Source organism: Xenopus laevis, chromosome 1L, assembly GCF_017654675.1.
Source record: "Xenopus laevis strain J_2021 chromosome 1L, Xenopus_laevis_v10.1, whole genome shotgun sequence".
Classification (NCBI taxonomy): Eukaryota; Metazoa; Chordata; class Amphibia; order Anura; family Pipidae; genus Xenopus; species Xenopus laevis.
The window spans coordinates 116,793,399-116,807,234 of NC_054371.1; the positions used below are offsets into that span (position 1 = coordinate 116,793,399).

The window sequence follows — 13,836 nt, forward strand, 5'->3', positions numbered from 1 at the left end:
TATAAGTGTGCTCAAATTTATACTCCTGCTACATCAGAAGCTCACTGTTGCATCAACTGTACAAGCATTGTAAGAAACTAGTACTGGGAGGTATACTGTATGAAGTACATAGGACATAAACAGATTGCTGGGGATACAGTTCACTGACATCAAAGTTAGATTATATTTGTTTAAAGTAGGGGGGGCAGCAAAAAAAAACCAAAACAAAACTTGACCACAAATGAATGTGATATATACTGTATGCCTGGGTCAAGCACACTTTCCAGTAAACCAAGCATTTCATTGAAGCACTTCACAGTTATGGAACACCTAGTTCAGCCTTCCAAGTATAGGTGGGCCAACAATTTTCACTCAACTCAACAGAATTGCATCTTCTTTGTCTCAGTCTCAACTGAGGTCACACAGTGATTTTCTCATGCCCAGCTCACAACTGCAATTATGTAGTTTTATGGCAGAATTAAAAAGAGGGAATTGTCCTGCAGCTTAGGTTTGCACCCACCTGGGTGTCGCACAGCTTGCCCTAACTGGTAGTACCTTAAGAATATAGATGTACTGAAAGAGGAGAGGGTGTCAAAATCTGCTGAGGGCTCTAGCAGTATAAATATGGAGAAAAAGTTTTTTGGCTTTTGTGGATGACCAATCATTGGTGAATCATATTAGAGACATTTGTGTGGAATGTTATGGCTGACAACCATATTGTAGGGTGTCTAACAAGCCATGGTCAAAGAGATAATTGCTTTGTCAATTGTACACTTTTTATGCAATTTTAAGTTGTAGTTTGCAAAAAAACACATACAATGGGACCTAGAACTATAAAGGAGTCCTAGATTTGATTCGATATTGTACATAATGTATCTAATATATCTAATAGATAAAGTACCACCACTATGAAATGTATGGTGATTTACAAGTTCATATAAATGCAGCAGATTGCGGCCAAGGCTGTTTCCACAGGTCATAAAACTGAGGTGTAGCTCATATAATATTGCTTTTTTCGGTTTTGTTACGGTTCTGTTAACTTTGAGCCAAAATTTTTAACATTCAGTCACTATATGACATCATTCTTCCGAAAAAAAACTTGAATCACTCGAAGTTATTGTTTTTGAGCGAAAACCACCATAAAAAAGGCTACAAACATTCTGAATTGGTTTCAGATTTGAGCTATTTGAGCTATTTCCAGCTCCAGGCCATCATAAATCTTGAAAAATTAGAGCTTTTTTTAACCCAAAAAATTCGAGTTTTTACTGAAACCACACTCGAAAAACTCGACCTTTGATAAATTTTTCTCTTAGTTTTGCAGTGTTCTCCATGTAGGATTGTGAATTGGTCTGTTTTGACTGAACAGTGTTTTGGTCAGTGGGGAACCCTTAGATTGCAGCAGAGCATACACAAGCTCTGCAAACTCAAACACACAAAACTTGCAGTGACATGTACCACCATGTACTCTTTTTCTGCCCCATGAAAAAAAATATATGTCACATAAGACTCCTACAAGGTTGCTTCGTCATAGACATACAGCACCCACTCACACAAAACTTCAACCACACAGTTATATATAGGTTAAGACCTGATGGAAGCCAATGTTAAGTGGCCCACACAAATTTTGAGGCCCACACAACAAATTGTGGTGCACACAAAGATTTGTAGTAATTCTGACTTGAGCACACAGTTTTTAAAAACTGTGCACAAAAATTTTAAATGTGTGCACATAGCCGAGAAGGAATTACAGGGAACATTGGTTGCATCTTTCTCTGTCTCAATGGGGCAAATTCACTAAAGGTCGAATTTTCGCCAGCGAACGATCCGACACAATTCGCGCCACTTCGCCAGGCAAAAATTCACTACCACTACGCTAATTTACTAAATTGTGAAGTTGCGTCTGGGCAGCAGAACGCTGGCAAAATTTCACTAGCGTTAATTCATCAGTGCGAGCATTTCCTCTACTGTCCTAGACATGAGCCCATCCTATAACAAATGTGGTTGAAAAAAAAATGTTGACACAAAAATAGGTAGGACTTTTGAAGGCAATCCTGCTTTAAAATGTGAAAAAATGCCAGCGTTTTTAAGAACTTTTATGACTTTTCGGAATACAGGATATGATGTCACTGACATAAGATTGAGGTGGATATAGCTTCAACTTATCTTATCAGTTCGTCTGGTCTAAGGGCGAAAGAGGAAACGTTCTGTAAAATTCACACTTTAGTGAATTTGCGGAGTAACCATCTTTCGCCTGGTGATAGGGAGTGAAACTGCACTGGCGACGGTCTCTTTCGACGGTCTTCTTTGATTTGCAGTGCAATAATGTAGCCTCATGGCAGAATTGGCCAAAATCACACAATGGGAAATCCTCCTGCAGCCTAAAAGTGGTCATACACTATTAGATCCGCTCATTTTCCGAGGTCACCAAACGAGCGGATCTTAACCACATATGCCCACTAATGGGAGGGCGATATCGAGTGAATCCGAACGTTCGGCCCTAAGGATTACAATGCTGCGAATGGGCGCAGACGGGTCGCAGGACTGCATCAAGCAGCCGATGTGATCCAGTACCCCGATGACCCGTAAGAAAATCGTAGGGAATAGGGGGCATGACAGGGACTGAGGATACTTAGGCCCCCACGGGCGGGTTGGGATTGGTTGAGTCAAGGGGCAGGGGAGTGTCACAAAAGGGGGGTAGAAATAGGGGGCAGGGAAGTCCTTACTCCTAATTCCTGTTCAGGCAGCACAGGGAAACAACCTGCCCTCCCTCCCCCCATATAGTGGTAGCATAGAGGGTCATTGTGGCGGGGTGGTCGAGCTCAGGAGACAACGGATTGGTTAGGATGGGAGTTGTATGGTTAAGGCGTGTTTGACAGGCCTGGCACCTCAGAGGTAAGCAAGGGGCCACTGTGGTAATCTGTTTGGGGGACGAGGTAGGTTCCAGGCTAACGTGACAGCTGACATCGCTAGTTGTGCTGTGCAGTTACAAGATTATTCCAGTTAACAGTTGTTAAAGAGTTAAATTTTTTGTTATACAAACTTTCATACTATGTGGTGTTATTTATGTTGATCCACTTGATTGTTTATGGAATGATGACATTTAAATGTAATCCTGTAATAAATGTTCTGCAGCCTTTTCATCCCAGAGTTCAGTTTATTCACTATAAACTATTTAAAAGAGCTTTTTAAAGACACCTGGGGTGACGCCTTTCGGAGAGATGATATTTACACCTTTTACTATATAGACTTTTTTTTATAATATACACTTGTATAATACTTTGGTGTCTTAGTATGTGCTGCCCTCATAGTGATTCTGGCAGAATTACATTATTAATAGGTGCACTGCCATCTAGTGGCCACTCTCACTGAGGCCGCTATAAAAAAAGGTACTGTATTAAATATGTAAGCAGGAAGCGACCTAAACCAGGAAGTTGTAAAATTGCTTTCACTTTGTATGTTTTCTCCTCATGACATTGGGTGTTTCTTGCTCAATCCTGGGACACCAATTGTCTGTAAATTCATTATTGCACTTAGATGCTTAGATGTGTAAGTGTGTTTACATTTGTTCTGCATATGCGTATATTGATTCGCTGTTATCTGTATTGTTTTTCAGTTTCACATAAAAATATAAATATAAAAGATATAAGAACAGTAGAATCCACCAGTAAATATTACAAGAAAGCAACTTCTTCTGTTTATTGAAGATTCTAGCTATTGTTTAGCTGACTGTCTAGCTGCACACACACAGTACAGTTAGGGTTGCCACCCGGCAGGTATTTTACCGGCCTAGCCGGTAAAACACCTGCCAGGGCCGGGGCCGGTATTACAAATTTACCGGCAATGTAGCTGCCGATAATTTGTAATACCATTTACAAAATCCCCTGCCCGCCGATGAAAACTTACATTTTCGTCGGCTTCGGGTGGCCCCGCCCCTTTTGTGACGCTACTCCCCCATGGCCCGCCCCTTTTGTGATGCTACTCCACATGGCTCTGCCCCTTTTGCAGGCCCTCATCAGCTCCTCCCCCTTTTGTGTCACGCCCCACCCCCTTCTTTTCCGCCCCCCACCGGGCCGGTAATTTTTTTTTTAAAAGGTAGCAACCCTAAGTACAGTGCCGTGAGGGCAGTACAGTTTAAATTATTGTAATAAACATGTACATTTTTAAATAAATATAATGTTGAGAAAAGTATAATGGTTAAATATGGGGGGGTTGTGGATGCACACCTGAGGCCAATTTCCAAAAAGTATAAAGCCCTGTCTAAGTAATTCAAGTAAATATGCCAGTGCATGTAATTTTGAAACAGGGTTTTTTTTGGTACAAAGTTATGATCATAATATTGATAAGCCACCATACCACGTCAAGGTAAAACCCCACATGGTGGTCCCTAACTTATTATCTTTAGTCATAGTAAAATTACATGCACTGGCATATTTACTTGAATTACTTAGACAGGGCTTTATACTTTTTGGAAATTGGCCTCAGGTGTGCATCCACAACCCCCCCATATAAAAGTATAATGGTGACAGCTGTGGGTGAAAGTAGACCCACGCACACCCATATGCTAATCTGCATTATTACTTTTGAATTCACTTGGATTGTTTTTGGTAGATTAACACAGACTAGAACAATGTATTTAAAGTACTTAAACTTTGATAAACCGTTGTACTATCCTTTTTTTTTTATAGGAAAGTCCTCCTTTGGAGCGGACACAAACTGAGCAAAGTTTATGAGCATATATGTGATAGTGGCTGTATGATCAATACATTGGTCATAATAAGTGAATGCAAGATTTCCAGCACAGATATATGTCCATGTGTAGGGAGTAAAGTTTTTGCCAACTTTTATTTCTTGCAGTCCGCTGGGAAGGCTTTGGCCAGCTAAGAGTTAGGCCTGATTTACAGAAAGGAGGAGGAGTTGTTTCCATTTTAGAAAAGTTTTCAAAATATTTCCCTGGCAATTCAGTATTCAACCAGGGGTGTCAAGGCCAGCCAGTGAAAGGCAGGTGCAGGGTACTTAGTAAAGCAGCCAGATGCCCCAGGAAGGGTTAGTACCCTGCGGTGTCGATGTTGCCAGTAAAGGGACTCAATCAGTTAGGCAGTGGCGTAACTACCAGGGGAGCAGGGGGTGCGATTGGGCCAGGGCCTGCACCCCCTCAGGGCCCCCTGGCAGCTTGCATGCCACTCTCTTCTAAGGGAAATGCGGCCATTTCCGGCCGTACGGAGGGGGCAGAGCCCGGCTGCACGTCCCGGGCCAGGGCCCGTCCCCCTCTAGTTACGTCTCTGCAGTTAGGTTTGGGATAGGAGATTCCTGGAGAGGGGGACCATAGCGAACATCGCCTAGTGCTGGAGATTGTGTCACCAAGGCAGTGAGTAATACCTCTGGGGTGTTGTGAACTCTGCAGCTGAAAAGTAAAAGTAACACCTGAGGGATGAAACTGTTCAAAGTATCTGATGTTTCTATTTCAGATCAGCACTAGGCAAAGAGATTGTGAATCTGTTTTATCACTAAAATGTTTTCATTTGTTTTAAGAACCACTGGAGCTCAAGTTATTTGTGACATCAAGTTCTGTGTGTGGAATCAGTGTGGTTAACCCTTCCTCCAACAGTACAGTGAGGGCCCATATGAGTGGAAAGAGTTTATGTAATTTATTCTCTACCAGGAGTTGGGGAGAATTGTTACTTGCCCAGTCAAGTTTAAGGTAAGTTTAGTGTAATACAGAGCATAAAATACCCCATTTCCTTAAAGGAAGAGTAACACCAAAAAATGTAAGTGTTTTAAAGTAATGAAAATATAATGTACTGTTGCACTGCACTGGTAAAACTGATCTGTTTTCTTCAGAAACACTACTATAGTTTATATAAACAAGCTGCTGAGTAGCAATGGCAGAAATTGAAAAACGGCTATATGGCACAGGTCAACAAATGGATAACAGATAACACAATTAGACAGACAGAGCTTATCTGCTATCTGCTGTGTAACCTGAGCCTTTTCTCCTTTAAATGGCTGCCCCCACTGCTACACAGCAGCTTATTTATATAAACAATAGTTGTGTTTCTTAAGCAAACACAGCAGTTTTACCAGTGCAGGGCAACACTGCATTATATTTTGATTACTTTAAAACACTTTTATTTTTTGACGTTACTGTTCTTTTTAAAGAAATACTCATAGATACATCCATCTCACCCAGCAGCAGCAGTAAAGGTAATGTGGACAACTTTTGCACAGAAACCTGGTACAACTGCACCATCTGCCTCATATGTTGCCAAAACAAATCTCTTCCATAGCGTATATGCTATAATACAATACTGGTTTTACTCCTTTTATCAGGGCACTTCTTTAGTTCTTATTTACTTTTTCTGATTTTATTTGTTTCCAAGCAGTCATATAAAGTGTGCAAACATATAAAATATTTTGCACATACAATTAGGGTTGCCACCTGTCTTGGAAAAAAATACCGGCCTTCCTGTATATTTAGATTTTTTCCCTATTAATAACATTGGGGTCAAGCATCATTTTTACCAATCAGGCTGGTAAAACACTGGCCAGTTGGCAACTCTACATACAATGTGTTGCAAATATGGCCTCAGCCTCATGTTTTTTTTTTTTAAAGGTTAATTTTTATTGAATTTTAACAACATAAAATCAGAAAGAAGAAAAGCAAGTAAGAAGAAAAGAAAAGAAGGGGAAAGTGGGGAGAAGAGGTATGGCTGAAAAAGCAACTATCAATGGTTGGTCAAGGTGGCTGGCGAGTCGAGCCAAGGGTTCCAAATATTCTCAAACTTCTTTGGGCATCCTCGTGCCAAGTACGTAAGCTTGTAGAGTTCCAGTTGCGAATTAACCAGTCCAATCCATCTACTCAGAGATGGTGGCGATGGGCCCATCCAGTGCAGGGCAACGACTTTCTTTGCGTAAAAGAAAAGCAACCGCATCAGGCATCTAGTGTTTACTCTGGGTATCACGGAGTCAAGGAGACCCAGAAGACATGTAGCAGGGTTAAGTATCTGGGGAAGGTCCAGTTCGGTAGCCATGAAGCTCAAAATTGCCTTCCAATATCGGAGTATAACTGGGCAATCCCACATTAGATGTATGAAATTAGCTACAGGAGCACCACATCTCGGACAGCTGGGTGAAGCTACTTTTCCCATAGTAAATAGTTTCTGAGGGGTGAGGTACGTTTGATGAACTATCTTAAACTGTATAAGCCTGTCTCTTACACTTACTAAAGGGATATATAGATTGTCTATAATTTCTTCCCAATCATCCGGGTCGACATGAACCCCACTACTCTGCCACTTATACTTCACTCTGGGTCGGGATCATATCTATTGGAAATTAAGTGCCTATATGCATTGGATAGAAGCTTGACCTTAGCGGGTTGAGATATCAATTTTTCCATCCCTGCGTATTGCAGGAGGAGAGGAGGGGTTGGGAATTGCGTGGAGCAAAGATGACTGATCTGGTTATAACGGAATTCGGACAAATCAGGCAGAGAGAGGATCTGGCGAAATTCAGGCAGGGTGCGAAGAGTTCCATCAGCGTATACAGCCTCGTGTTTTTATGTGGAAATAACTTATTTCCTTATATTTTACAAGAGGGTGTACTTTATTCACTATATAAAAATAACAAATAGAGAAAGAGAAATGAAAATAGGAAGAGGGTAAGGGTAGTTATTCTCTGCTAAGCATTAAGTAACTTAAAGGAACAGTAACACCAAAAAAATTTAAGTGTTTTAAAGTAATGAAATATCATGTACTGCTGGTAAAACTGATCTGTTTGCTTCAGAAACACTACTATAGTTTATTTAAACAAGCTGCTGTGGAGCAATGGCAGAAATTGAAAAACGGCTATATGGCACAGGTTAACTAATGGATAACAGATAACACCATTAGACAGACAGAGCTATCTGCTCTGTAACCTGAGCCTTTTCTCCTTTGAATGGCTGCCCCCATGGCTACACAGCAGCATATTTATATTAACAATAGTATTGTTTCTGAAGCTAACACAGCAGTTTTACCAGTGCAGGGCAACACTGCATTATATTTTCATTACTTTAAAACACTTTTATTTTTTGACGTTACTGTCTCTTTAAAAGTGATAGTAGGTTGAAAGGGAGTGTACCTCAGTATCTGTAGGCGACCCAAGGCTGCCAGACTTTCCTAAATTGGTAATTTTTAGTGGCCAGTTTTTCATTGAAAAATATCCTGTCTATTTTCACTTTAAAGTTTGGGAAGTTAAATGATCTTTGTTTCCAACACTTGGCAACAAGTATATCATTGACTAAGCATAGCTGGGCTTTAGTGAGAGCTTCTGGGACTGGTCCCTGTTCCTAGCTACTTTATATATATATATATATATATATATATATATATATATATATATATATATATATATATATATATATATATATATATATATATGCGCACATTGGATTTTTTACTTTTTGATGGAACAATCATGCCACTTTATATATTTGCTAGTGATAAATATGCCCAGCATGAGACTTAGGCTGTTATAAAGATACTTTGCATGTTTTTTTTAAAGTAGTATGTAATTTGCCCATCCTACCAACAGATGTCCCTATAATCCCTAGCGCAGGGGTGCAGTAAATGTAGATCGGGATCTACCAGTAGGCCTTCAGCTGGTGATCAGACACTGCCAACAAACAGCTTGTCTATTTCGCCCTCCTGTTTCATGCTTTTCGTTCACATATTTATTACATTAAAGGTGAATTCAACCCTAAACTTAAAAAAAACCCTACCCCCTACCCTACATAGACCCCCTCCTCCCCCCAGCCTAAGTGTTACCCCAGATCTTCTTCTCTTCGGTAATCTTCGGAAAGTAAGCGCCGTATGAGCGCACGTGCAGTTGAAACAATCTTCCGGTTCTAGACAACTGTGCATGTGCCGAAAGTGACGGAAATAGCTGAAGGGAAGGAAGAAGACCTGAAGATTACTGAAGAGAAGAAGATTGTGCCCCTGAGCTCCACTGTGCTTACTCTGCAACGAGGGGTAATTACAAGATTAGGGGCAATTAATTGAGTTATCCTCTGTGAGGGCGGGAGCAAGGAAGGAGACTATGTACAGTAGGGGGTAGTGGATTTTATTATATGGGGGGGTTGAATTCACCTTTAAGTTACGTTTTAGTATGTTATAGAATGGCCAATTCTACGCAACTTTTCAATTGGTCATCATTATTTATTTTTTAAAGTTTTTTAATTATTTGCATTCTTCTTCTGACTCTTTCCTGTAATTATCACAGTGTGTAAGATCCATAACTCCATTTCTTGTATGCTATAATACCACAGCTAAATGTATAACAGTCTGCACTGCTGCAATAGCCTTCACATATGATGATAATATACAGTATATGAATGATCAAACCAAGTATCTTTACAGTAAATCTTTTTAGAAAAAATCTTTTACTTCCCTTTTCGATCAAAACAGGTTTGTTATGTTATTGCTTGGCTCTGGGTCGAATCATCCCCACTGAAGATTTCTAATATGTAGATCATACTCTCAGCTACTAAAATACAAATGGAAATTTTTCAAATTTATTTAAACATATTTAATCTTTAAAATTAAATTTTGAATTATATCTGTATCTGAGGTTGTTTTCCCTTTAAAGCTCGAAGAGGTAAAACACAGTAGTGTACTCAAGCAGAGAGCACGTGACAAGCACAGTTTCACTTTGGCAAATATTTAACTGTTGTCTCTTTCTATCACACATTTATCCAGAGCACAAGACGTTAGTGTTTTAGCTTTCCTAAACTGAGAACAAAGGATTGAGAAATGAATATGGGGAACAATGAATAACCTGAACCATTTGGGAATTTGGTCATTCTGAACATATGGTAAAAACTGAAAAGAAATTTGCTTTGTTCTTTCCAAAGTTGACTGCTCAATCTGGGATTGGGATTTGCTCCAGATACACCGATCTGCTACATCATGTCATTCCAGGAGTGAGTATCAGTAGTTTGTCATGTTTTCTGTGCACAATACTACATGCATCTGTACCAATTAGTAATTAACCTTTCTATGTATCATTTTATGGTGTTCGATTTTAGGTTAATATTTTGCCCACAGTCTTCAGTCATCTTTAATGACTGAACCATATGCTGAACAAAGTTAGTTACACTGTTCTTTACAGGTTGAAAATGCAACTGTTCAACACCTCCAAATTACCCCAGTGCGCATATACAGGTATGGAATCTGTTATCTGAAAACCCGTTATTCAGAAAGCTCCGAATTACAGAAAGGCATTCTCCCATAGACTCCATTTTATCCAAATAATCCAGATTTTTAAAAATGATTTCCCTTTTCTCTGTAATAATAAAACAGTACCTTGTACTTGATCCAAACTAAGATATAATGATTGGAATCCATATTGGAAGCAAAACCAGCCTATTGGGTTTATTTAATGTTTACATGATTTTCTAGTAGACTTTAGATCCAAACTACGGAAAAATTTGTTATCCCGAAAACCTCAGGTCCTGAGCATTCTGGATAACAGATCCCATACCGGTAACAAAATAACTAGTTTTACCCATGTATTCTCAATATTGTTATCAAATTACAGATGCAATAAACATTATCTAAAGATTTAATAAACTGAAATGAATGTTGTGCTACATCTGTACATCCAACTGAGTGCTACCAAAGGTAGCTGTATTATCCAATATGTCCAAAAATATCGGTGCACACTGGGATTAATAGATAAATCTAAAAGTCCATACTTTATTGATTTAAAAAGAACTGGCCAACATTTCAGTCTCTACCTAAGATCTTGACAAAGGTCTTAGGCAGAGACCGAAATGTTGGCCAGTTTTAAATGTAATTAATAAAGTATGGACTTTTCATTTTTTCTATTAATCCCAGGGTGCATTTATTTTTTTTGGATGTATTTTATATATATATATATATATATATATATATATATATATATATATATATATATATATATATATATATATATATATATATATATATATATAAATATATATATATATCCACACCTTTTTGGAGAAAATTGAAATTGTATTAATATATATATATATATATATATATTTTCATACCTTTTCATACCTATTCATACCTTACAGACCTATCTAGACACTCTTATTTATATGTATACACTGATACCTATATTTAAACTGACTAGGAATTGCTCAGTATAAAAAAATAAAAATTGTGTAAATAGATAGGCTGTGCAAAATAAAAACATCTTCAATATAGTTACTTAGGCAAAAATGTAATGTATAAAGGCTGGAGTGACTGGTTGTCTAACATAATAGCCAGAACACTACTTTCTGCTTTGCAGCTCCTTGGGGGCAAATTTACTAAAGGGCAAAGTGAGTAAAGTTGGCGAAAGTTCGCCAGCATTACGTCATTTCGGTACTTTGCCGATTTACTAACGGGTGCTGTCTTAAATTCGCTAGCGCTAGACTCTAGTGCTACTTCGCACTCTAATGGACGTAACTACGCAAATTCACTAAGATGTGGATTTTACTGAGCGTTACCTCTTGCGCCAGACTTGCCTTCGCCACCTCAGACCAGGGGAAGTGCAACAGAGTAGATAGGAGTTCCTCAAAAAAAAGTTGAACATTTTTCTAAATGGGGACTTTTCCGTTTTTCAGGGTGATAGGCTGCAAAAGATCGTTAATTTTTTTTAGGGTACCCGGCTTCCCTCCCACATATCCTTTCATATGGCACATAAACTATACACTGGGCTCATGTGTAGGGCAATATAACAACTCTATTTTCTTTTATTAAGCTTCCCTGGGCTTGTGTAGTGTAATGTATTTGCTGCAACATATACGTCCATTGAAATTTAACTCCCCGTCTTATGCAAATTAGCCAACGGCTAGCGCAACTTTGCTTTGCTTGCCAAATTATCGCTACCGAAACTTCGCCATCGTTCGGCGCCCTGGACGCAACTTTGCATTTTAGTGAATTAGCGTTGTCCTGGCAAATTTTCGCCTGGCGAAGTGTTGCGATGTGAGCAAAGCCATGGCCTTGCGAATTTTCGAAGGTTAGTGAATTTGCCCCTGGGTTTCCACTTACCAGGCAGGAACCAATCAGTGACTTGTATATTTGAATACATAATTCAAATATTTTCTCTAATCCTGGCCTTAGATCTGTCTGATCATTTGCCATTGTTTGCATTTCCTCACCCTCCAGGCTGCCAGAAATGTCAAGTGCCCAACCAACTACCCTTTGCTTGGCATAGAGAAAAGTGTTTTTCCTCTATACGTAGTAATATGAGTGGTAACTGCTATATTTTTTCTTTTGCCAATATGAAAAACAATAATAAAGTCAGATTCCAGTAAGCCCTGCAGTGAGAATACCATGAACGTTGGTATAATATTTCCTGGCATCTGCAGAGTACAGAGAAACATGCTGTGAAATCTACCAAACATATCTACTAATATTTGCTCACTTGGTTATCTTATGAAAGCAGGACTCATACTGCCTTTTTTGGACTTTAACCCGTGCAGCTGCATGGGCGTCATACTTTCTACTTTACTCTGTATATACATTTGGCATGGTAAAAAATGGATATTAGCAATTATAAAAACATTATGCAGTGGTGTAATTTGAGTGACCTGGTCCCTGAAGCAATTTTCTCAGTCCCCCCTAACCAGACCCACAGAAAATATCTATACACAGCAGGGCAGGGCCACTGTACCTCCCGCACACACTGATGGCACCTGTATCAGGTAACTTCCTGTGATACAGTACTTATAATCTACTGTAGTTCGTTTTATAGGTACTGCTTAGTTATCTGATGAAAACTCAGATCCTTTAAATAATGATTAAACTGATTAGTTAAGTTAATTAATCCTTTATCACATTTCTATCCATCATCCTGGTATTAGGAACTCTCCAAAACACAGCTAATAGTCTAGAATCTTTCCCCTAAATTCAGCAAACACCACTCCAAATCCTTTATTTTGCTGGAATTGAGAACAGCTGTGGGCTCCCCACCTTCATCTGCAAACTGTTCTTAAAAGGAATAGAAGGCAAAGTTTTAACTCTGAAACTCCCTTAGCTATCAAGCATCTGGACTTGAATTCCAAATAAACGATTCCATAGTTGAACATAAGTAATAAGATATTTTCTTGACCCAGATGACATATACACACTATATTAAATTTAATTGTATGCATAAATACAAATAGGAATATTGTTAATATAAATGAAACTGATGAAAATATAATGTAAATACTTGGAATATCATTACACTGTTGGAAAGAGAAACCAGTCCCCAGAGAGCATGCCTGCAGAGTAGTGAAAATATGCTCATGCTGAAAATAAGAGCAATATCAATTTACTTAGCACAGCTGCACTGGAATGAAGTATGACGTTTTTTTGTTTCATATTGTGGCCTTACGAGGTGCTACCTCTCCCCCTGATACACTGTATGAAATGCCAGCATCTCAATTTCATCAGGTCGCATATATTCCATAGCAATGGCAGGCACTTTGCCCTTTTCTAGCACTGGAACTCGCTACCACTGACTGCTACTATACTGCCACTTCCCAGTTCAGACGGGATTGTGCTTACTGATGCCTGGGATGAGAAGCACTGACATTCTGGGACGACAGGGATTTGGTAATTGCGAAGTACTCTGTGCTGTACTGTGCCCATCTGGATATAGAACAGGAGTAGAACAGGCACCGGCAACTGACTGTAGTGAAGGACGGATAATGTACTGGCAGCACAGGAAGAGGTATCGGCACCGAGTGCTGGAGAAGGAGATGGGGGCAGAGAACCCACTGTCACTAGAATAGCCAGGGAGGAGAAATCAACCTCCGCAATACGGATGGTCGCTCTATCGCCTTTTCTGTAGAGGACAGGA

At 39.3% G+C, this 13,836-nt stretch overlaps 1 protein-coding gene across 1 annotated transcript in view; it reads left to right on the forward strand.

Moving 5' to 3' along the window:
• The first annotated feature begins 9,654 nt into the window (after positions 1-9,654).
• Positions 9,655-13,836, forward strand: part of stra6l.1.L (stra6-like, gene 1 L homeolog) — a 38,712-nt gene continuing 34,530 nt past the window's right edge. Inside the window, exon 1 of the mRNA XM_018256324.2 lies at positions 9,655-9,937. Coding sequence (XP_018111813.2) covers positions 9,924-9,937 — 14 coding nt within the window. The 5' untranslated portion in view covers positions 9,655-9,923. The remainder of the gene's footprint in view (positions 9,938-13,836) is intronic.